Genomic DNA, 24408 nt, shown 5'->3' with positions numbered 1-24408 from the left:
TGGTAAAATCTCTCCAAAAGGAAATTAATGACATTCTCGATAAGGAAAGTCAGATATGGCAACAACGATCAAGGGCACTTTTCTTGAAATGTGGAGATAGGAATACTGCATATTTCCACAGTAAGGCCTCCCAAAGGTTTCAAAAAAATCGGATTCTGGGATTAAATAACAATTAGAATGTCTGATGTACAGAGGGGAACGAGATCAAAACCATTGCTGTTGAGTATTACTAGTCTCTGTTCTCATCCTCCTCCCCATCGGATTTTTCTGAAATCCTCAGCATGGTCCAACCTTCAGTAACTGAAACTATGAACTCGATGCTTCTCAAAGACTTCACTAGGGAGGAAGTGGAAATAGCCATGAAACAAATGGAGCCCATTACAGCCCTAGGCCCCGACAGTATGCCTTCACTCTTTTATCAGTCTTTTTGGACTACTGTTGGTGATGATGTCTGCTCTGCTGTTTTGGATTTTTTGCATAATTGTAAAATTCTCAGAGAAATTAACCTTACCCACATTGCTTTAATTCCGAAGTTAAATCTCTAGAAAGAATTATTGAATTTCGTATTATAAGCTTATGTAGTGTGATTTATAAAGTGGTGTCTAAGGTGTTAGCAAACAGACTTAAGGGTATCCTCCCTTCAGTAGTGTAGAAAACCAAAGTGCCTTTCAGGCAGGCAGAGTGATTACAGACTACATACTGATGGCTTTTGAAACATTGCATTATATGAAACATCATCAAAAGGGCAAGTCGGGTTTCATGGTCCTGAAGTTCGACATAAGCAAGGCATATGATTGTGTTGAATGGACATATCTGAAGCAAATGATGAAAAGGATGGGCTTTGCAGATAGATGGGTGGCCTTAATGATGGAATGTATCTCATCAGTTAGCTACTCGATCCTTGTTAATGGCAACCCCACTCCAATCATCCACCCGACTAGAGGCATTAGACAAAGGGACCCACTCTCCTCTTACCTCTTTCTTTTCTGCACAGAAGGTCTCCGTAGCCTACTCCGACACTCTGCGGTTTCTGGGCAAATCAGAGGGGTTTCCATATGTAAGAAAGGCCCTCGCTGACCCATATTTTCTTTGCCGACGACAGCTTGCTTTTCTGCAGGTCCACAATTACTGAATGCCACAAGATTCAAGGCCTTTTAAACAGCTATGAAAAGGCTTCTGGCCAACAGCTAAACAGGTCAAAGACCTCTCTTTTTTTTCAACAAATCTACTTCATCAGCAACCATTGAACAGATCACAAGTTACCTTGAGGCCCATAAGGTTAAACAATACAAGAAATACCTTGGTCTACCTACCCTCGTGGAAAGGAACAAAAAGGCAAGTCTCTTGTTTATCAAAGAGAGAGTGTGGGCCAAGCTACTAGGTTGGAAAGAACAGCTCCTCTCCTAAGCCGGGCGAGAAGTGCTGCTGAAAGCGATGGTGCAAGCTATCCCAACATCTGCGATGAGCTGCTCTAAACTCCCTATCACATTATGCAATGACATAGAGCAAATGATCCATAAATTCTAGCGGGGTCATCGTGGAAATCAAAGGAAAATTCATTGGACGAAATGGAGTTCATTATGCCTTCCAAAAGACCTTGGTGGTATGGGTTTCAAGGAATTGCATAAATTCAATGATGCAATGTTGGCAAAGCAAGTGTTGAGATTGCTTGAAAAAAAGACTTCTCTCTTCCATAAGTTTTTCAAAGCAAAGTTTTTTTCCAAATTGGACTATTTTTTATGCAAAGGAAGATAAGGGTTCCTTTGCTTGGAGGAGTATTCTTAAAGGTTGGGAGGTCATAAAAAAGGGGGCCCAATGGAGAGTGGGAAATGGTGAGAACATCCTCATTTACAAGGACAGATGGCTTCCTGACCCTTAGCACACTAGAGTTCAATCCCCTCCAACCTTCTTTGGTAGTGATGCTCAGGTATCAGTCCTTATTGACAAGGAGAGTAGGTGCTGGATTGCAAAGGCAGTTGATAATATTTTCATGCCGCATGAAGCAAAACTGATCAAATAAATTCCCATAAGCTTTATCAAAGCTGATCACAAGCTGTGTTGGCCGAGCAATGTGGATGGGATATATTTAGTTAAGGCCGGGTATAGACTCCTGGTGAATGAAGGGCTGACTTCAAATGTTGGATAATCAAATGTGTCTCACTCAAAGAGCACATGGAAGGGCCTTTGGAAAGTGAGGATTTCCAACAGAACTAAAACACTGCTGTGGCGAGCAAATAAAGATGCACTTCCAACCCGGGCTAACCTTGTAAAAAGGAAAGTCCTTACGAATCCCAGTTGCCAGATTTGCAGAGCTGAGCCGGAGTCTACATTGCATGCTCTTTGGTCTTGTCCAAAGCTTAAAGAGGTATGGTCTGTGCATTTTGGCTCACTAATGAATGAAACTAGTGAGTACTCAACATTCCTGGATGTGTTTCGCATATGTTTGGAGAAGGCTCACCCCCACGAACCTGTTTGCAGTGCTAGCTTATCAGATTTGGTTTAGAAGGAATAAATTGAGAATGGGAGAAAAAGTGGTTGACCTGAAACTAATCAACTCAATGGCTAGAGATGCCCTCCATGAATTTCAACAAGCCAACTCCACAACTCCAAAACCCCCTTCTGTCCAAATCCCCACCATTTGGAAGCCACCACCTACGGAATGGGTCAAAGTCAACTTTGATGGAGCTATTTTCTAGGAGCGTGCTAAAGCAGGATTAGGTACCATCATTCATAATGACCGCGGTCTAGTTATGGCTGCATTGACATAAGTTATTCCTCTGCCCACTTCAGTGAAGATGGTGGAAGTCTTAGCAGCGCAGAGGGCTCTTATCTTTGCCAAAGAACTTGGTTTTGATAACGTCATCCTAGAAGGTGATTTGGAAATTGCAATTCGAGCTATGAAGAGTGAGGCCTATTCTGTTGCACCCTTTGGCCACATTGTTTCTGACATAAAGGCCCTATCTGCACACTTCAGGAGCTTGACTTTCCAACACACACGCATACAAGGAAACCAAGTAGCTCATAGTCTGGCACGGGCAGCTTGTAATTTTTCTCCTTTTTGTACTTGGATGGAGGATGGAGGAAGTCCCTGTAACTTCTTATGCTGTGTATCTTGCAAATTCTATCAATATCACTTAAGCCCCTTTCCTTTTTGGGGCGGCTTCTTAAAAAAAAAAAAAAATGATGGACAACTGAATTAGCCTTGACTATGATTGAGCTTCATATCTTTTAACGCTTACCATTATTATAAACCAACTTGGTGTTTGCCTATCTAGAATAGTAGAGCTTTTCCATTAAAAAAAACAGTAGAGCTTTTTTTTTTTTAATAAACTGAAAATTTTATTAGATTAAAGAAAAAAAAATTACAATGCATGACCAATCAATCAACAATATATTGGATGGACATATAGTCAAACAACTTTTTGAAATTGGATACAAAATTACAAATAGTTCAACTTTTTTTTTTTTATGTGTAAAAATATTTGGGGTTTAGCATTTTCCGTTTGGCAAAGGGTTCACCAACGAATGCTTGATTGAAAAAAAAAAAAAATGGTTAACCTCGTCCTTGTCTCACAAAAGTCATAAAGGAAATTGGATAAGAAACTTTTCCAGAAACATAGGCCCCAACCGATACGGCAAATACATTTATAGAGTTTTGGTCCACTGAAAGTTGGTCCAAAAAGACGGTCTAATGAAATGGCAAGATATCTATCCATGCAATGCATCCGTGCATAAAGTGGTTGGAGAGGAAGAGTTCGAGATATGAAATTACTATCTTAAAAAAAAAATAATAATAAAATAAAAAATTAAGTTTCATCTTAACAATCAGAGTCAGTGAAACTTTAAAAACTTCAAAAACTAAAAGTCAAAATATTTAGGAACAAAATTCGACTAAATTGTAATCAATAACCACAACTCCATTTAATATCTTTTTATTAGACATGAATTTTGATAAATTCATATTGAATTACTTTTTTTTTTCTTATATCATACATGTTTAAAAAAATTTCAAAAAATAAAATATTAATAGTTATATCATTAATCAAATATTTAAATTTAAGTTTTGGTAATCTATAATTATGCATAAAAAGTTAATTTATAGATCGAATAGTAAATAATATCTATTGACACAAAATTTGACACACATGTTAAGAATAAAAAATATATACAGTCTAACGAAAATTTGTAATACATATATGGAATTAATGATCACTGGTATTTGTCCACGTATGTAGTCATATTAATTTTTTTAATGAAAATAATAACCATTAGCACCCAAACTTTGTCCAATATTTAAAAAGCTAACGTTATTTTTTTGTTCTCTGGTTGAATGGTGGAGATTCATCTTACTCATCAAAAATAAATAAATAAAGAGAATGGTAAAGATTCATCCATGTATTGCATAACGTGCAATACTCTAAGTATGACATGGATAAGTCCAAATCTTTTGTCCCACTTTTCCTGCTCCACTTTATACTCCACCAATAAAAGCTTGTCACGTGTTAACATAATTAATTAAATACTACCATTAATTAATAATGATAATATTAATAAGTCAATAATGATAGTATTTAATTAATTATGTTAACACGTGGCAAGTTTTTATTAGTGGAGTATAGAGTGGAGTAGGAAAAGTGGGACAGAAGATTTGGACTTGACATGGAATTTGGATTTGCCCAAAGATTACGCATTCTATATTTTTTGGCTAGAAAGGTGAAACAAAAGGTATGTAAGCATATAAGTTATTCTATAATTTAAAATTATAAAAAAAAAAAAAAAAAAAAAAAAAAAAAAAAAAAAGAAGAAGAAGCTTATTTGCTAAATGAGATACAAACTGACTTTCAGCAAATAAGCTTACTAAAAAATTCCCAAATACACTTTTGTCTCTTAATAAAGTAACTTTATTTGTCAATTCCATAGTTTACTTTGAATTTGACCGACTCAAGAATTTTAGTTACATTAACCTGTTAGTTTTTAAGAGAATATTATTTAATGTATTAAGCATTAGCATACCCTCAAATTGCTATTTTATACCATCAAATCACAAAAATGGAGCATTACCCAGAAGACTATTTCTAAAATAGATGTTACTGTAGCAAGATGGTATTTTTTTAAAAAAAAAGTTTTTTATTGTCTCTCACCTCTTTTATATTATTTTTAGTTCTTATTCTCTCTCCTCTCTCTCTCTCATTATTGATTCTCACCTCTTTTTAAATAATATTTTATTGTATTTCACCTCTTTTGGAATATATTATTTTTATTGTGTAAATATATTATTTTAATGTATTGTATAATAATAAAGTAAAAACTAGAATGTTAGGTGTATTGTATAATAGATAAAGTAACTTTTTAGATTATAAAATAGAATATTTTTTGCTATCCCAAATGCTAATACTTTAGCTAAAAAGTTATGAGTTTCCAAAAATACCATCCTCAATTTAAACTCTCATAAAATATAATAAGAAAAGGAAAAAGTCTGGCTGATATCATGGATGGTGGAATGCTAATGTAGGATTGTGGCTGTTTTGACACTTTTGACTGGAAGAACATGGAATATGTTTAGAATGTTTGGCTAATGGATTTAGCACATCATTTTATTAAATTGGCACTGTGTTATTTATAATTAATTGGTCTTTTATTATTAAACCAATATTTGTAAAGATTGTAGGTTCAAATTTAGCAATTTTGGTGATATGCTCCTCCAAAATTGAGACTTTACTCTTAATTATCTGATATCTCTGTCAATCACAAAAAACTCAGCAAGTTGGAAAGATCACAAGCAACTCCTTAGCAAGTTGGAAAGTTTTGAAATATTAACTTTCCCACGTAGGGCTGAATTAATGTAAACACTATATAAATTTGGTGTCAATTTAGAAATAATTTATCTAGCGTTTTATTGTAAGTATGCTAAAATATACTTATACCTTGAAAAAATGAGAAAAAACAGGAAAAAAAAAATTGAGATTTTAAAAACTGTACATAAAAACTAAAAACTGAACATTTAAGTTGATGCAAAACAGTAACTTGGAAGCAATAAAGCTCTTCTAGTAGGGCAAAGATTAGGTCAAATGAGCAAGTCCCAATGTACCTTTTATTTTACATTTTGTTATGAGTACAGTTAATGAGTTCTTTTAGTACATTTATTAACATATTATTTTAAGAAATTTTTAATACCACTTTAATTCAAAAAAATTAAAAGCTATTAAAAAAATAAATTGCATTTATCTTTTTTCGTAAAAATTTTCTAACAATATTTTCTTAACCAATGAACTTATGGCAGTATGGCACCCATTCCCATATGTTCCCCCCATCTGTGCCGCTAACATTTCCCTTTTGTTATTCCAACTTTCCAAGTATTGTAAAAGCCAGCTTAAAGCTTATGCATGAGCATAAATCAAAGGAAAATTCTAGAGACACATAGTAAACCACCAAATAAAAAATCAAATCAGGCTTGTTTTGATGTTACAATCGGAGCCAGTGAATTGACCATGAGAGTGGCGGGTGAAATTGTCTGTAGCAAGACTCAAATTGATTTTTTATTTTATGTCACGATGATGCACCATATACTCACTATTCATGTATCATCTTAACAACTCTACACTCCAATATCAACCTGCATATTGGGCTTTACCACAGTCCACGAGAAGAAAAATGAAATACTCAACAGTAACTAAAATAATAAGGCTATTGCATTTACGTGGAACTCTCTTGCCATTTCTCTTTTTGGTCTTGTATAATTAACTATAACAGGAGGAAATAAACAGCCTTAAAATTTACAATGAAACATTAGGGGAAAAAGAAAGAAAATATTTTTCAGGGATGCTGGGAAAGAAAGGGACCACCCACTTGTTGAACCCATCTAATTGGGTCTAGTACCACAACCTGTCCTGCTAGCATATGGATCATCTCTCTGACATTCCATCGATCTTCTATACTTATGATTGTTGTTATCATTATTTCATAACTCACATCTCCCAACCCACAAGCATATTTACCCACAAACCCTAGAGAGTACCATCATCATGCAGCTTGCTATGGACTATAGTCATGTTTCTGCTAGCCCTTCTCAGAAGTCAGAAGAGCTCCATCAACTGCTGTGATACATCTGCATCAAACAAGTACTCATAGTTATCATCTAGCAACGGAGGATGGAAATAAAACCTAGTAGACCTGGTTTCCATGTCTAGATGGTTAATCTTCACAAGGGCTTACAGGATTCTGATCAATATGCACGCATCAATGACTTTTCATTATTAAAAACGACTTGATTAAAACCAAAAAACCAAAAAAAAAAAGGAAGCTAACTACAAGTTTTGATCCACTTGACTAACATATTTGTGTGTGTGTGTTTTTTTTTCTCAGAAAGAGAGATTGTTAAGTGAGGTGTGTATAACAGTGACGTTAATTTGCTAGCCTACTTGTAATTGTAGAGGGCTGCGGGCTGCCCAACCATGTCAAACATCCAACATAATTCCTAAATAAGATCATGAAAATGGTAATACCTTGAACAATTGCTGGTGTTGTTTGGAACTCCTGCCATATATTTTGATGAGAAGAAAGGTCCAAATTTAGAAATTTAGCAGCAAGGTAGGCAGCTCCAGCAGCAATATGATGAGGTTTAAATTGAAGCCACAGTGAGCTTCGAAGCCTACAAAACAAAACATTTAACACCTTTAGAAGGGGATATAAAAGCAAGCAGCACCATTAATAAGCACATATAGAGAGATTCATGAATAGTCAAACCAACCATCTGGGGCAACACAAAAAAAGAACATTCATTGCCTCGTACAACTTAACATACATTTCCACATTGACAAAAACTATGTCAGCTACAATGGTACAACAGTTACCAATAGCAAAATCCAAAAGAAATAAGATATTTATTAACCATTGGTTTCAAGTGGAGAGAGCAAGTCATCTTTTCCTTACCAACTAAAAATGCAGCAGGTAGAATATTTTCCAAGAATCTCTGCAGATTGCTGATAGAGTACCAAAACTATAGCAAACAAGTTACACTCATCTAGATAACACACCAAACTCCCAGGAAAAATTCTGCTGCAGGGGCTTTAAACTCCAGAGACATGCAATTCAAATGAGAAAGCAAATAAGAAGTAACTGCCAATAGCAATCAAACCTCTCAAGGCACATGCCAATGTCTTCTGCTTCTGAATAGGCTGGTTGAAACACATGCTTTCATGCTAATAGAGCATGCATATAATCCCAACTATAGAGTACTGCCCAAGATCCTCTATTGGAAGCAATATTGCTTGGTAGGAGATAAAGCTAGAAGCATCATTTATATCATAGTGAAGACAAAAGATTAGGCACAACTTCTATGCAACTTCTTTGGTTTTTTTTTTTTTTTTTTTTCCTTTTCTTTTCTTCTTTTATATATAAATAGTTCTCATCTTCAAGTAATTTGTAACCACAATAGATAGCATAGAGTATTGCCAGGCTTGTTGATAACCTTTAAAAAAAAATGAAAATCATGCTGTGCTACATGCAACAGCATGGTTCTTGATTAGAGTTGCTTTTGCACATAACTATAGAAGTTTTTGTAACATAGGAGTAGAGAATTATTTATTTATTTATTTAAAAAAGCAGCCTTCACAAAAGTTCCCTTCAAGTGGGTTATGACAGCAACTTTTAATACAAACTTGTTACTTGTAAGTAGTGAGGTTTCTTTGTACTACTTTCTTTCTTGGGCAAGTATTTATCCCTCTTCATATATATATATATATCACCATGTTGGAAACATGAAAGAAACCTCAGCAACCAAATTTTAAAATGTCCATAAAAAATAAAAAATAAATTGCATTAGGTCTAATGCATCTATGTATACAATGAAACTTACATAAAGAACAGCTAGACATGACTAGGGGCAGACCCAAAAAGGGTCCTTCAATATTTATACTCAGTTTGACAAGATTAACATGATGTTCAAGCTCAATTTGAGCTTATCTCAAACTTGCTTAGAATGTTGAAAATCAAGTTCATTAAAAATTCAAGTAGCTTAAGCTTAACTTGCCTCATTAGTCAAACCATCAAGCCAAGCACAGGCTCAAATCAAGCTCAAGCTTAATCCAGCAAACATGTTATGTTCATATTTTAAAAACAAAATCAAGTTGAGAAAATAGTAATTTCCACATATTTATAGGGTTGTAGATTAGTCGATCCAAGCCACGTGCTTGGGTTCTCAAGACCATATCAAGCCTTGTTAAAAAGCCAAAATTGAGTTTACACCTGGCAAGATTTGCTTATTCTTAAATTCTTACTCATGAGCTTATTCATGAACAAAACATTTATTTTGAGTTTGGCTTGTTTATTAAGCAAACCTCAAAACTACACTTCAACTTGGCTTATTTATAAATAAATAAACATAAAAAGCTTTTTATTGCATCAAGCCTGAGTTGTTAAGACCATATCAAGCCTTATTAAAAAGCTAGAGTTGAGCCTACACTCAGCAAGACTCGATTATTCTTAAACCCTTACTTGTGAGCTTATCCTTTTTTCTTTTCTTTTTTTTTTTTTTTTAAGTTTGGCTTATTTATTAAGCAAACCTCAAAACTTCGCTCCAACTCAGCTTATTTATAAACAAATATACATAAAAAGCTTTTTATCGAATCAAACTTGAGTTGTTCATGAATTGCTCAGTTCATTTACTACCCTACTTATAAGAGCAAGGTGAAGGGTGAAGGTCGATGCATAATTACCAATAAGAAAATTATTTTAAAACTATAACACTCACTAAGAAATAATATAAAACTGTGGTTTTCATTTTGAGAAAGTGTATATATATATAAGTAAATATTATGACATTCAACCTTAAAATTGTAATCTTTTAAAAGGAAGAAGATGAGCATGTGCCATTGTGGCAATAGTAACCCTAATAATAATAATGATGATGATGATGATGATGATGATAATAATGACGATGATTATGATGATAACAACAATAACAATAACAACAGTAGTATCAATAATTGAAATTATTAGAAAATTACGTGAGAATATTTGGAAAACATATTTTGGGATCCAAAATATCAAAGAGAACACAAAAAGTTATGTTACTTAATATATCCCAAAATATATTCTTCATTTTTTTCCCCAGTATTAACAACTTCAAAAGTTCATCAAGTTATTTATAGAAAATAGATTCCCCATAAAGCATGTACTTGTAGAAAAAGAAACAGTTATAGCGAAGTAAACAGAGATAGAAATAATGATAATAATAATAAAATTTTATAGATGAAACTAATGATAATAATAATAACATTTGGAAAACATATTTTCGGATCCAAAATATCAAAGGGAAGGCAACAATAGATCATGTCACTGAATATATCCCAAAAAATATTCTCCACATACTTCCATATAAACAACTTAAAAAGTTCATTAAGGTTATTTAGAGAAAAAAGATTCCAAATAAAGAATAGTAGAATTAGAATAAAAAAAAGTAATAGAAAAGTAAATGATGATGAAGATGACGACAATGATAACAACAACAAAAATAAATGTACAAAAGTGATTATGACATAATGGTCAAAAAGGATTATAACAGTTCCACAATAATTTGGAAAGTATATTTTAAAGGCAAAGTAGCAAATAGCATGAAAGGACTCATGTACCCTATTTCTTAAATATTCTTCAATGATATATTAATATAAAGGTTGAGAGAACATGGTCATGAAGACCCTCATTTGTCAGGTTGGGATGGAGGGAGTGGAAGAGGGGTGTATCCAGTGTGAATGGTATACATACTAGTACCAAAATTCATAAACATGAGATCAGCCCCAAAAATCCAAGTGAGCAAGGTGGGTAAGGATAATTAGAGGGACTTATGTCACAGGTTTATGTGGTCTGTAATATAATTGAAAAAGGCAGGAGTGAAAACTATTAAAAATTGACTCATCATAATCAATGGATGAGGAAGAAGCAAGGAGGTCATGAAAACTTAGTCGAGGACTCAGGCAACAACAGCTATCAACATACTTGTGTTTTAGTAAGTAATAAAATATTAGTGAAGAAAAGAAGGGAAAATAACTCCCAGATTCTCCCCCTAAGGGAGATTGGGCAGTGCCACTGACCCATAAGGCTCTTAGCCATAGTTATTTTTTTTACAACACAACAAAATGAGAAAAAGAGAAAGAGAAGGACAAGGAAAAGATATAGATATTAAACAAGTTATAATATTCAATTCTCTCACCTTGTCTCAAGATGCAGGAAGAGAAATTCCATCCACATTCTCCAACTTTCCTCCCATTTTCTTTTTCTTTTTTCTTTTTTCCCTTTATTATTATTATTATTATTATTATTATTATATTTGTTTGTTTAAGGTAATATTGAAATGGCTAGGTGGAAACTCTTCAATTACTGAGTTATTGAAACTAGAATTGTGTATAAATTTGATGACTTCTAGGATATAAACTATTCTTTAGATATGTTGGTAAAGACTGAACATATAAACCCTCCCCTGGTTTCCCATTAATCTCAAGACATCAGATCTAAAACACAACTTCATGGATATAATTTACATATAATTTACAGAGACAAAGTAGATCAAGTACAAAAGAACTTATACTTCCTAAGTCCTAACTAATCTACTCTAGAAGTCACTGACCCAGCTGCACCTGTCAAACATCAATAGATTACTGCAACCGTAAAAGGTGGTCCAATTTAACTGGGCTGACATTACTTGCTGACCAACCACTTGCATCTAAGCCATAAACACTGAAAAATAAGAAAGACTCTGGGGGGAAATGCTTGCTACATAATAGATTTGGACCTAATGTCAATAAACTTTGCTGTTCTCCTTCCAATTTTTGCATTTCACATCTATAGCATTGACTAATCTTTCAGCACCTATCCATCCAAGATGAGAGGTACTAAAGCATTTTATAGTTTTTATTTTTTTATTTTACTGGGAAAGAGAATTTAGATAATAAGATGAAAGTCTGACCCAAACAGCCACACAATGCTTTTACTATACATCAGATGTGACACTTTACATTAAGCAGCAACTCCTGGGGCAAGATTTGTACTTTCATAACACTTGGTTGAAACTGAAATCAAACCAAAGTTCTCGGATACTAAGAAAAAATCATTTAAGTATTTGAAGTTAAAAAAAAATACATGAGTTGAACTTGTCAGATAAAAGTAGTTCAAAAAAATAATAACAAATCTTGGTAGTCAGAAAAACTTGGCAAAACATCTGCTAAACCCAATAATCTTCCCAGCTACCTGATAATGCCCCCTTTTATTTAATAAGCTACCTGACAATACCTCAGGTTGTCAGGTATTGTCAGCTACCTGACAATACTCCTCACCAGGTAGTGATAAAAATCATAGGCAACAAGGAAAAAGAAATTACTATCTGCCTAGCCAATGGTACACCTCCAAGTCAGTAAATGGACGGTGAGTGGATAGGTTGCCATGTGTCAAAAGTCATATGTTTGCATAAGAAATCTAGAGGACTAGCTTCACATGGATACCACAGACAATGGGGAGGGAAAACAATTGAGTGTCAATCTAGTATGGCAAAGCTGATTTTGCAGGTCCTGAGGCTATCTTTATATTATTATTATTATTTTTAATTTATAAGTCAGAGGTCCTGAGGCTATCTTTAATAGCCAATGACCAAGTTGATGGGGGTGTATTTGTGATGAAGTCATCAACACCACACTGGCAGTTCAACTTCAGATGTAAAACAAAACTTTCCATGAACAGCATATCAATCCGCCAGGTAAGAATATCATACATGCGAGCACGCTAATCTTGTGTAGACCCTGCAATTATATGCATGCCAAAAATATCAATATCCCAACCAGAATAACTACATAGAGTAGTGGCTCAAAGAAGAAAATTATTGACACAAACAAAACTCAAGTTTTGAACTGCCTCAAAGAAAGGGAAGACAACCAGTGTAGCCATCTCCTCAGAACGACCTCCAGAACCCAACAAATCTGCAATTTGGCTGAGCTGCTTCTAAAAATCACTGTCCAAATCCTGCTTCCTATACTATATTTTCAGCTGAACTACTTTGCAAAGACAATTATTACAATATACAGGCCCAAACAACAAACGAAAGGTACATGGTCAGAATTAATGCATAAATTAACTCAAAAGGTTCAAGGTGCACATCATCAGGAGAAGTACAACATGAGCTAGCTAGGTGTGCTAAATGAAACAAACAGCTAACCCAAACATATTGCACCAGTAACAACATCCAATTGAAAAAACAGTAACTATTTTGGAAGTGATAACTTACCCTTCACTGACCAAGTTTAATGCCAGACTGACCAAAACAGATTTTGAAAGACCAAATTTGTTAAGAATGGATGTAAGAGGAGCATATGGATGCTGCACATTAAGCTCAAAATTTAAAGTACTCAGTATCACATGCTCAGCCTCAATCACCCGCTCCCGATATTGCTCAAACCAGTCCTGTTTAACACAATACATGTCAACATAAGAAAAAATTAAAGTTTCAAAGTATTTCAATACTCAAAAACCATTTTAGACGCATATTGATGTTGGACAACAAAATAAATACCTAATTGACAAAACAGTCCCATAATATGATTTTTACATGTTGACAAAATTTTGTAAAAAATTCTTATAAGATACCATAGATATCTCAGCCCTTTTTAAATTCAAACTTAACTTGCTGAATTTCTTTTTTCTTATTCTTTTTTTTTTTTTTTGGGGGGGGGAGGTGGGGGGTGGTGAGTGAAGCTATGAAGAACTTACAGTGGGGAGCAGATAGGACAAGAAAGAAATATCCTGCTTATGGAAAATTTCACAAGAAGCTCTCACTACATTGTTCAAAGGGCGTGGGGTCTCCTCAGACTTTGAAGCAAGAAATAGAGCAGCAGTAGCAATCAACTGCAGCAGAGCCAGATCAGAATTAATAAACTGATATGCAACCAGATTAATAAATAACATTTCAAAAGCAAGTAGAAGACGGCTTCCAGTGGTCTTTGGAAATATTCATCTCATCCCCTCTAAAAATAAGGAGTTGAGGGTGGGATGTATTGTCCGTTAAAACTAAATTTCAACCCAAATAAAGAGAGCCACTAAATCTTAGAAATGATTAAACTTTTTCCACAGTAGTCCTGGTTCTCTGATGGTCAAACCAGAGATGTCATTATTAATTTAATTAATAATATAATTATAAAAATAAGTACAATGGTTCATCAGATTTTACTACAATAAAATAATTTATATATATATATATATATAATATTTTCAAATAAGCATAAGAGGATTAAATTGGACTTCCTCCAAAGATTAATAGGACTTGTAGTTTCTAGAAAAAAACTATTTTAAAATAGAAAGGATGCAAAAAAAATCACAAATCTATGAAACTCATACAAACAATCTGCAAGTTTTATTCATAATAATTGAAATACTCACAAATCTATCATGGGAAGCATGTGATTGCCGAACAAAAAAACGGTGGCATAGAACCATGGCAGTGCCAATAGTGGTTTGTGGCCTGCAAGATACATGTCAAAAAAACATCAGGGGGTGACAAAGGACTCAAATGAGAACTGCAAATTATTGTTTTTAGAACCCAATCAGTAAGAAATATATAAAATTTTAATTTCTCAAATCAGAATGGAAACAGAAAAATTAAATAACAATTTGAGAAGAGGAGCTTACAACTCTAGGTGCAATCCAAGATTTTGAAGGAAGGTGCAATATGAGTAACGCAAATGTGCTTCACGAAGTGCATCAATACCATCTTTCCTTGACGGGGAGCACCTTTCAATCTCATCCCGTGACAAGAATACTGGTTCTTCATCTTCTAAATGTGAACGATCACGTTTACAGCCGGTAGCCATAGAGGCCTCCACATTAGATCGAATAGGAGGGAAAGTGCTGTTACAGGTTAAAGGGGCTTGGTCATATGCGATAGACGGCACATAGTGTCTCCCACTACCTCCCCAAGTAGAGGCTGAAAATTTTCTTCTTTTCAAAGACGGTGCACTTGCACCATTAGGATTTACATGAGTGTAATTATCAGGGTTGACATAATGGGAATTGCCAGTTTTCATATGATGAAAGTTTTCATTTTGCTGCCAAAATTTCCCCGAGTAGTCTTTGTTATTGCTAAAATTCCTATTGTTATAATTGTTTCTAGTCTTGTTCCTATTGTTGTTGATAAAGTTGTTCCTAGTGAAGGAGGACCAATAGTCATCATTGGCAACGCCTCCTTGCAAACTGAAATTCCGTACAAAAGACATCTTTGCTCCTCCTATACAACAAGAAACAAATAGATCATATTAGAAAAATCTAAGACAAATATAGTAATTTTCCTCCACAAGTCGGCAATTATAAACCAATCGTTCAACGAGTAACAACCTACCATTTATGTTCTTATTATTGTACCCTTCTTATCATCAGAAAGTAAAAGATCGTGCCTAGTGGCCAAAAGCCTCATAGCTCAATTGGCACCTCCTAGCGTTTCTAACACAAACGTTCAGGGTCCAAATCTCCCCTCCCCCATTATAACCAAAAAAAAAAAAACATACCCAGTTCACAAAGATCCTATTTTTGCAAGATTTGGAGGCGTGCAGCCTTAAATTAACGAAATTATAAAAATGTCCATTGTTAACCATATTGAAAAAAGAAATTTTTTTAAAAAAAATTTATCTTTCCAGCTCTACATTAAATTTTCCTTATTAACAATCTGACATATCACATTAAGAAGGTTTTTAATAAAAACAATTCAGAACTTTATCAAATTCAGCTTAATTTCCATTCTAATTCCTATTAAAAGTTGGTAATCTCACAGTTAATTATTCAAATAACCAATAAAAACATAAATAATCGGCCCGGTTCCGCAATCAGATAACATGGTACACCTATTATCCATCAAGATATACAATTATACGCATAAATATACGTAGGAGCATTTACGTTTAAAAGTAGTAAAAATCTAAAAGATGTGAAATTCGAATCTGATCAACCTGAGATACAGATCAACAACAATCACAAATTATAGCAATAATAACAAACAAACAAAAAATCAGATCGTGATTGAGATTGAAAATTAAAATTAAAATTAAAGAAATCAACCTGGCTAGCAGGGAGGGAGATCTGAAAGCTTCGGGGGTTAATATAATCAGGTTAAGGAGAGATATTTTGAGATCGGAATTGGGAGGAAATTAGGGTTTGGTGACAGAGAAGAAGAAAAAGATGAGGAAGAGGAAAAAAAATTCAAACCCAAGAGAAAGAGAGACAGACAGATAGACAGAAAGATAAGGAGGGTGAATTATAATAGGAAACGCCTTACACGAGCTTGTTATTATAAAGATATTTTGGGTTTTTTTTTTTTTTTTTTTTTTTTTTTGGTGGATGTTTGGTATTTTGTTGGTGTTCGGTGGTGAAGTGGAGTAAGGTATAAGGCACTTTTATCCAACACAAAATAAGGAGAGTTGCTGTCTTTTTATTGGAAAATTATTGTGCACTTTTAGATTATTATAAATGCGAACTTTCTTTCTCTCAAATGAATGATGAGTCTCACTAATTAAATTCATGGTGAAACCTATCATTCATATGAGAGGAAAAAGTATGTATTTATGATATTCTGAAAATACCTAATAATTTTCCCTTTTCATAACACTTTTGATGACAAATCTTAATCAGAAAAGAAAAGAAAAAAAAAACTGAAGTTATAAATTCAAATTAAAAATAGTAACAATTTAAAATATTTGTACCAATTAATATAAAATAGAAAAAAGATATTAATTTTACATATTTAATCCCTTAAATTATCTACATCAGTGAAGCTAAGTAAATTTGTAAAGTAATTGTGTAAATTTACGTTGACATTATTCACTTTGTATATAGTTTTTTATTCTTTCTTTACGTATTCCAAAATTGGACGAAAAGAATGAAAGGCGGTTATTGTGCGTGAAGAAAGATAAATGATTTTTTTTTAAATTGATATTTTAATGTAATGTTATGTAAAATATATAATTTTATATGAGTTATTTTGAAAAGTAAATATGTAAAATAAAATAAAAAATATATGTTTTTATATCAAAATAGATGAATTTTTTTTTTCATAAATTGATATGAATGCTCTTAGCACTTTTAATTTGTTATAAAAATGTTGTGAATTACAATACTTTTATAAAATAATGGAGGGGAAGGTAGAGAATTAACGAAGTCAACTCAATCAACCTTTTTTTTTTTCTTTTCGGTAAAATGTTGTTGTCTCGGCCTTTTTGGGTGCACATACTGTACGAACCCACGAGGTCCATGACGTATAAGTGGGCCGTGTGCATGTAGATACGGGCTTCCGGGTCAATTTTGGCCTTGACTTATGAGGTTGTATAATCATAACTAGTCAAGTCATCCTTTTTTTCTTTTTCTTTTTTTGAGAATTTATAGTATGGCGTGTCACATTTAATAGTAGATTCTGCTTAGTTCAATTAGTAAATTTTTGCCATTCCATAAAAAACTTGAGCCATATCTTAAAAAAAAAAAAAAAAAAAAAAAAAAAAAGTATCTGAATAGTTTTAAAAAGAAAAGATATTGTGATAATATTTTATTTTTTATTTTTTTAAAAATGAATGGATGGAACATATAGGTATGAACCCTAAACTAATTCTTAGTTATTCATAAAAAAATTATATAATTTTTTAGGTTAACCTGATTTATAAGGAAGATAAACTTGGAAATATTTTGTAGATTGGTTTAAATTAAGGTGATTTGCCTTTTATATATATATATATATATATATAGAGAGAGAGAGAGAGAAAGAGAGAGAGAGAGAGAGAGAGAGAGAGTTTTATTAAGTTACTATCCAGCATTGAAGCTAATAGGATATAACAACACTAGCCTCTAAGCATACGTTTATGCACGTGCGTAGAGACTTTTCTATTTTTTTTATAAAGGTTAATAATTTGCATCTATTATAATTTAGAAATATATATTTTTTATTTTTCAAAAAAAATAAAAATGATAAACTTTAGAGATAAACAGTAACTGTAATTTCTTTTTTAAACGTGAAGGAAAAAAATCCTAAATTGAAAAAAAAAATCCTAAATTTTAAGAATTCTCTTTTTGAATTCAAATGAAATTTGTTATTTGACATTTATGACCATATTTCTAAAAGAAGTTACCCTTCAATAATGAGGGTATTTTTGAACCACATAAAAGTCCAGTTGAAAGATAGGAATCCTCTTATATATAATTGTTGAGGGTCATTTGTGAGAATCCAGGTGGAAAGAAAGAAAGCCCAATAACAAGGGCAACAAAGAATTGACAAAGCAGACAGCAAAACCATTAGGCTCAAGCGGAAGGAATAATGAATCACAGGCCCAAGAAATAAACAAATGGGTCTTGAAGAGGCAAGTGGACTCAAAGAAGCCCGGAAAAAGAGAAATATCATCTCATGGGCAGTGTATGAGGTAGAAAAGCGAGAAAGGGCTGCCGCAGACCCAAAGTAATGCAAACTAAGAAAGTAAGGAGTTTATGGCAAGCCCATAAATCCCAAGGATGAGAATAAGGTTATTGGGCCAAGGAAGTCCAATGAAGTTAGTAAAAAACCCATGGAAATGTAGAATTGGCAAAAGGGACAAGGAAGCCCAAAGAAAGCAAACGGGCCGAGGATGCCCAAAGGAAAACCAAAAGGGACATAGGAGCCCATAAATAAAAGCAAACCAATGGCCATGCCAAGCCACTGAGAGAAGGAATAAATGGCTACCCTAAAAGAGGTCCAGCAGGATTAAATTATTACAGCAGGAATAACAGAACGACATTGCAAGAAATAAAGGAAACCAAGAAATGGGCCAAAGAAATGTAAGACCCATCATCAAATAAAGCCCAGCTCTTGAGATGAGTGGGAAAACAAAAAGCAGCCCACATAAGAGGTCAAAAAAACACGGACGGTGAACCTCCAAACCACGGCAAACGAATGGGCAGCAGGCAAGTTTTGGACACATATGGAATGAAGACACAAGCAAGGCCCAGGCACCACTAGCCTGTACCCAGCCAATACAGAGCATGGTGAGGTCAGGGGGTCAAAGGATCAGAGGGCATGGTTTGGTGGTGGAGAGAGAGGAAAAATCTATTTTTATGGTTCCAGCTCAGGCTCTTTCGAGGATGTGTCCTGCTGGGATGGCTTACTACCCAAAAGAGGCAAGCTGAGTTGGAACCATTAAGTGCATGCCATGAGGGATAGGGAGAGAGAAATAACCCAGACCGTAGCAGGAAAGGGTGCCACGACAGACTAGCAAACAAAATACTCTTCCTTGTCTGGCGATGGGAGGGCGACACACAGACGGAACAGTGATGGTCGACCAGTACATCCAGACCAGATAAAGGGAGCTAAGGGTTAAAACAGTAAAATCGGGTCACGGCAGGCACTATAAAAGGAAGGTCTTGCCGTGAATAGAAAATGGAGGAACAACGAGAACTTTGATTAAGAAATAGAAAAACTTAAAAGAAATAGCAAATAAAACGAAGTGAGAAGAAAGAAAGAAATAGTGAGAATTAGAAAGGTGGGCATACACCGGTAGATTAGTCCCTTCTCTCCTTCATGAAATCCGACCCTCTGTAAGAAAACTCGAGAGTACCTACACAGAAAACCACTCATACCCGTTTCCCTCAGGGCGGTTAACCTCTACGGCAGGACTTTTTCCTGAGAGATTGATTGCTTTGAGGAAAAACATTCTCCCCTTTGTGGTTCTGCTCCTACGGATTGGATTTTCGATCGATTTCCTCTAATATTCCGACTAACCCATGCTTATTAACATTTGATGTCCTCTGTTATGCCTTTTTCTCTTCTGTAAAAAAAAGAAAACAAATAGTACTGTTATTGTAATTGATTTTAAGGGTTATTTGGTCAATTCCCCATTAAAGTGGCTAGATATTTTTTGTTTAATTTATTATTATTATGCCTGCCTGCCACGATTTGTCTGAAACAGTTTCGCCTGCCGTGAACACGTCTCTGGCAGATTTGGCCTAGTTTGCGCACAAACCGGATCAACTTAAGCTGAAACTGGGCCAGTCCCGACTCTCTTATCCAGAAAACTTGGGCTTAGTGCAGCAGGAGGCAGTCAAATACCACTAGCACAACCCACCCCCTTACAATAATATAGATATATAAAAACAATAAAATGAACACAATATTTAAGTAAACACATATTGTTAATAACTATATTAGAAAAACTTAATTATAAAATAAGAACTACACAAAAAAAAAAAAAAAAAAGACACACACAATTACATGATAACGATGAGTGTTAAGTACATATAGAACACTTATCACCCAAATAAATAAACAAATTGAGCGTATAGAAAATATTGGTAACACCAACTCGTAAAGTTGCAAAACCATTTAAATACATAAACTAATTTTAGGGCTAAAATTATTGTACTGAATAGCTCAATATGTGGTCCCTCTTGGCATCTTCAATGTTACACTCACAATTTCAATAATTGGAAGTTTGGAACCCTTTCATATTAGGAAGAAATTCTCATTTATTGGAGAAAAATAAAATCCAATTTAGCAACCCAGATCCTTAATGAATCAACTTCATATTCATCTGATTGCAAATGTGTTTTGGTTTACCCCATAAAACCATTCAACTAAAAATTGGCATATAGCCAAAATACGTACGTAAAGTAGGCATGTGCTTAATTCAATTTAACTTTCATAGATTTGATGATCCTAAAATAATGGATTTGTTTCTCCATTTTTATACAATCCATGTTCCTAGTTACAACTTTCTGTATTTCTCAACCTATCTTTTCTACGTGCAATTAATATGTACTACGTATTATTGAAAACCATTTCAAATTCTTTTTTAAAACAGTTAATATAATTGAAAACATGATAATTACTTACCTAAGAGCATTCACAGTAGTGAAGGCAAAATTTTAGCTATTTAGCTACACAAAAAGTCACTTTATCTATTTTACCTACACACATGCTGCAGCAGTGGATCTATTTTAGCTTTCAACACAATAAAATAATATACACATCACAATAAAATAATATATCCACTAACATAAAATAATATATCCTACAACAAAAAAAAAAAAAAAAAACAACCACAGCACCAACCACAGGTCCACAACCACTCTACCATCAGCCACACCCACAACCACCACCACTACCACCACCACCACCAGTCCATAGCAGGAAAAAAAAAAGAAAAAAAAGGAACCCAAATCTCCAGTGAAATTCAACCACGCCGGTGGGTATTTCGACGATAGGTACGGAGGGTTTGGTCAAAGCTGGTCCGATTTAGGGTCCGATCCATATGGGAAGCGATCGAAGGAGTCTCCGCGCTACGATTGATTCGCAATGATGGTGTGTATGCGTATGAAGGTGGCAAAGTGGAGCCGTATGGGGCTCGGGGCACCAAGCCGAAGTCTTCAACGTGGGCGCCCACGTTCAACTACTATGGGAGGTCGATCGGTTTCGGTTCCGGAAAGGATTCGACGGTGACTTCGAATTCGAGCAAGATCGTGAGGGCTGTCCCCAAGGCCGAAACTCAACAAGACGTGAAGAGTGGGGTCTAGAAGTTTCGGGTCAAGTTGCTGTCGGAGAGTCTTGGTCAGAACACCATGGATGTTCTCTGCCAGGTACGACGATGAGCTTCAGTGAATGAGAGAGAGGGAATGAGAGAATGAATAAAAAAAGAAGGGGCTGGAATAAAAAATTACTTTTTTTTTTTTTTGCTCCAAGCTACAGTACACATCTATTAGGGGTGTCCAACAAAACCGTGATCCGACCAACCCGCCCAAACCCGTCCGATCTGACCCGACAACCGTCTGATCCGACGCCGGTGACAGTCGGCGGCGGATCTCGGCCTCTAGAACCCGAAAATGGCGGGTCGGTTGGCGGGTTTTCTCTCCAAAACCCGAAGAAACCCGACTGAACCGAGATCTAAGCATTTCCGGAAGAAGTTTTTTAGATCCGGCGAGATCTCAACTAGATCCATGGAATCTTCACCGGATTTGGCGAGATCTCACTAGATTTGGCAAGATTTCGCCGAACCTGATGAGATTTCGACAAATCCGAAGAAAATCCAGCAAAAATCCGGCGAAAATATCACCGAAATTTCGCCGATTTCGCCGTTAAAGTGCCGGAATTTGGCCGATTTTCAGATTTCCAACTCCGACCGAACTGACCGCCCTCTGTTGAACGTTTGATCCGCCCGATCCGATCAACCACGCGGTCGGCAGCGGGTTGAAATTCTGACCATCCGATCTGGTCGGGTTGGTTCCAAGTTGGGCACAAACCCGACCCGAACCGACCCGTGGACAGGCCTAACATCTATAGATAGATGTGCACTGTAGCAATTCATCTAAATTTTTTAACTATGACTCCACTAGTGTAGGGGTTTTTTTGTGTTTGTGGAGCTAAATTTTAGCAATATAACATTATAGCTACACTGCTATGAATGCTCTAAGAATCAATAATTTTTAATGGGCAGCCATAATCCTAAATCAAAGAACAAAGAGAGAATATGAGCAACCAAAAACTTATCCATCTACCATTTATTTTAATGAAGACTAAAAATTAAAAAAAAAAAAATAGTAGTTGGTATAAAAGAAGACGGTAAAGAAGACAAAATTGTAAACCTCCTAAGCCCCCCCCCCCCCCTTTCTTTTATGTGTTTTGATAATGGAATGTATGGTCTAGGAGTTTCTTCCAACATTTTTTGGTCTACTTCGGTCCAATTCACTCCGTTTGGTATACTTTGATTCATGTGGTCCATTTCGTTCTATTCAGTTTAGTTTCGTCCAATTCAGTTCACTTTGATAAACTTGAAACTATTTTGTAAATTTGGTTTAAATTGAGGTGATTTTTTTTAATAGGTTGAATTAAACAATTTTATTAATTCAAACAACGGAATCCACAAAGATAGTGCATTCATGGTCTAGGGGAGCAAACTCCATCTAAGACTTGAAGAGTGTTTTACTCTCATGCACCACCATTAACTCTCAAATTAACAATCCTGCCTCATGAGTTATGAAGATTGTGGAGAGAGAGAGAGAGAGAGAGAGAGAGAGAGAGAATTGGTATTAATGTGCTTCATGAAGGTGATAATATGCTTTATTATAAGCATGAATTCCAATCTCTCTTACTCTTATCACTTTTTTTTTTTTTTTTAAGAATATTAAGTATTTTAACACACATACAAGAAGATGGGAGAATATTTTAAATAAACAGACAGTAGTGTATATCTAAAAGAGCCTAACTTTTAGTACTTTTATCACCTGTATCACTTTCATTCTTATAAAAATTTAAAAAAAAAAAAAAATCACTCTCAAGTCTATTCAAGACTCCCTTATCACTTTCTTTTATTTTTTATTATTTTTTTTTCCATCCAGGTTCATTGGGCTAGTAGGTTATAAAACAGCGATGAGTCCATGGCCACTTTCTTTTTTTTTTTTTTTTTTTTTACTGGATAAATATTTATGCAGGGGCTAGAACCTTGAGCTTAAAGTCACTTAGTTGACTAGATACCACTTGGGCCAGCAGGCCCGATGGTGATGAGTCCATGGCCACTTATATGATCTTATCTCCAAAATCTTATATTTTGTAAGAATGGAATCCAATTAAAAACATTAGACTTATCCATAACTAAACAAAGTTTTTGAGAGACACACACAAAGAATTTTCTTACAGAGGACTTATCCATAACTGTTTCTCACCAAAACAAAAAAACAAAAAAAAAAAACTTATCCATAACTTATGACATAAAGAAACGTCTAATCAAGTTGAAAATGGTGTCCTTCTCAACTAAAAAGAAGAAGAAGTTGAAAATGGTGTGAGACCAAAAAGAAAAGAAGAAAAAAAAGATAAAGTAGATAAACATAAACTAGTAGCGAGGTGCTTTTTTTTTTTTTTTTTGAGAATCAGTATCGAGGTGCTTGAACTGGACTGAACAAACAAGTTCAAATTTTAGGTGATTTGAATGCCGTTTATTATTAAAAATTAATAATATTATGGTAAATTAATTTTTAAATGGGTAAATAGTACCGTAAAACTCAGTTTTAAAATTGTTTTTTTGAAAAAAAATACTTACAGGTCCCGTAAATGGTACACGGGACCCACCATTGTTTTAGCTAAACACACACTTAATGTCAATTTGGATCAGCTTATTTTAGTGTACGTTTGGCATTAGCTTAAAAAATCAGTTTTTTTTACTATTTAGTTTATTTTTACTACTATTTAGTTTATTTTTGCTACTATTTATGGGTCTCATTGTACTTTTTGGTACTATTCATAGGTCTCAATGTACTATTTCAACTACCTTTTAGACTTATCTACCGTACTTTCAACAAAAAGTTTTCAGTTTTAGCTAAATAAGATGTTCCCAAACGGATCCTTAACTGAAATTGAAAACTTTTTGCTAAAAAGTATTGTACATA

General features: G+C 34.5%; 1 protein-coding gene across 2 annotated transcripts; it reads right to left on the bottom strand.

The window, feature by feature from the left end:
• Positions 1-6667: 6667 nt before the first annotated feature.
• LOC126689367 (cyclin-T1-4-like) lies at positions 6668-16300 on the bottom strand. 2 transcript variants are annotated; one of them, XM_050384540.1, is made up of 7 exons: positions 16084-16297; positions 14665-15259; positions 14416-14497; positions 13750-13884; positions 13268-13443; positions 7503-7648; positions 6668-7105 (listed from the first exon to the last, which is right to left on the bottom strand). In XM_050384540.1, the coding sequence occupies exons 2-7, from the start codon at positions 15246-15248 to the stop codon at positions 7074-7076; spliced, it is 1155 nt and encodes a 384-aa protein (XP_050240497.1). In that variant the 5' UTR covers positions 15249-15259; positions 16084-16297; the 3' UTR covers positions 6668-7073. The 2 variants fall into 2 exon arrangements, with proteins under 2 accessions (XP_050240497.1, XP_050240498.1); XM_050384541.1 differs by lacking the exons at positions 6668-7105; positions 7503-7648 and adding an exon at positions 9559-12785 and having other exon boundaries at positions 16084-16300.
• Between the last annotated feature and the right edge of the window lie 8108 nt (positions 16301-24408).

This window comes from Quercus robur, chromosome 6 (genome assembly GCF_932294415.1).
Source record: "Quercus robur chromosome 6, dhQueRobu3.1, whole genome shotgun sequence".
NCBI classification, from domain to species: domain Eukaryota; kingdom Viridiplantae; phylum Streptophyta; class Magnoliopsida; order Fagales; family Fagaceae; genus Quercus; species Quercus robur.
The sequence above is the reverse complement of the archived record's forward strand: the minus strand, read 5'-3'. Positions and strand labels throughout refer to the sequence as shown.

What these genes read in the sequence shown, in the direction of transcription:
- LOC126689367 (XM_050384540.1), bottom strand. Translation starts at nt 15,248, where the DNA reads ATGTCTTTTGTACGGAATTTCAGTTTGCAAGGAGGCGTTGCCAATGAT. An exon ending in CTTGGATTGCACCTAGAGTT is followed by an intron (nt 14,498 to 14,664) that starts GTAAGCTCCTCT and finishes TGTATCTTGCAG; the next exon opens with GCCACAAACCACTATTGGCA. An exon ending in TGTCCTATCTGCTCCCCACT is followed by an intron (nt 13,444 to 13,749) that starts GTAAGTTCTTCA and finishes TGTGTTAAACAG; the next exon opens with GACTGGTTTGAGCAATATCG.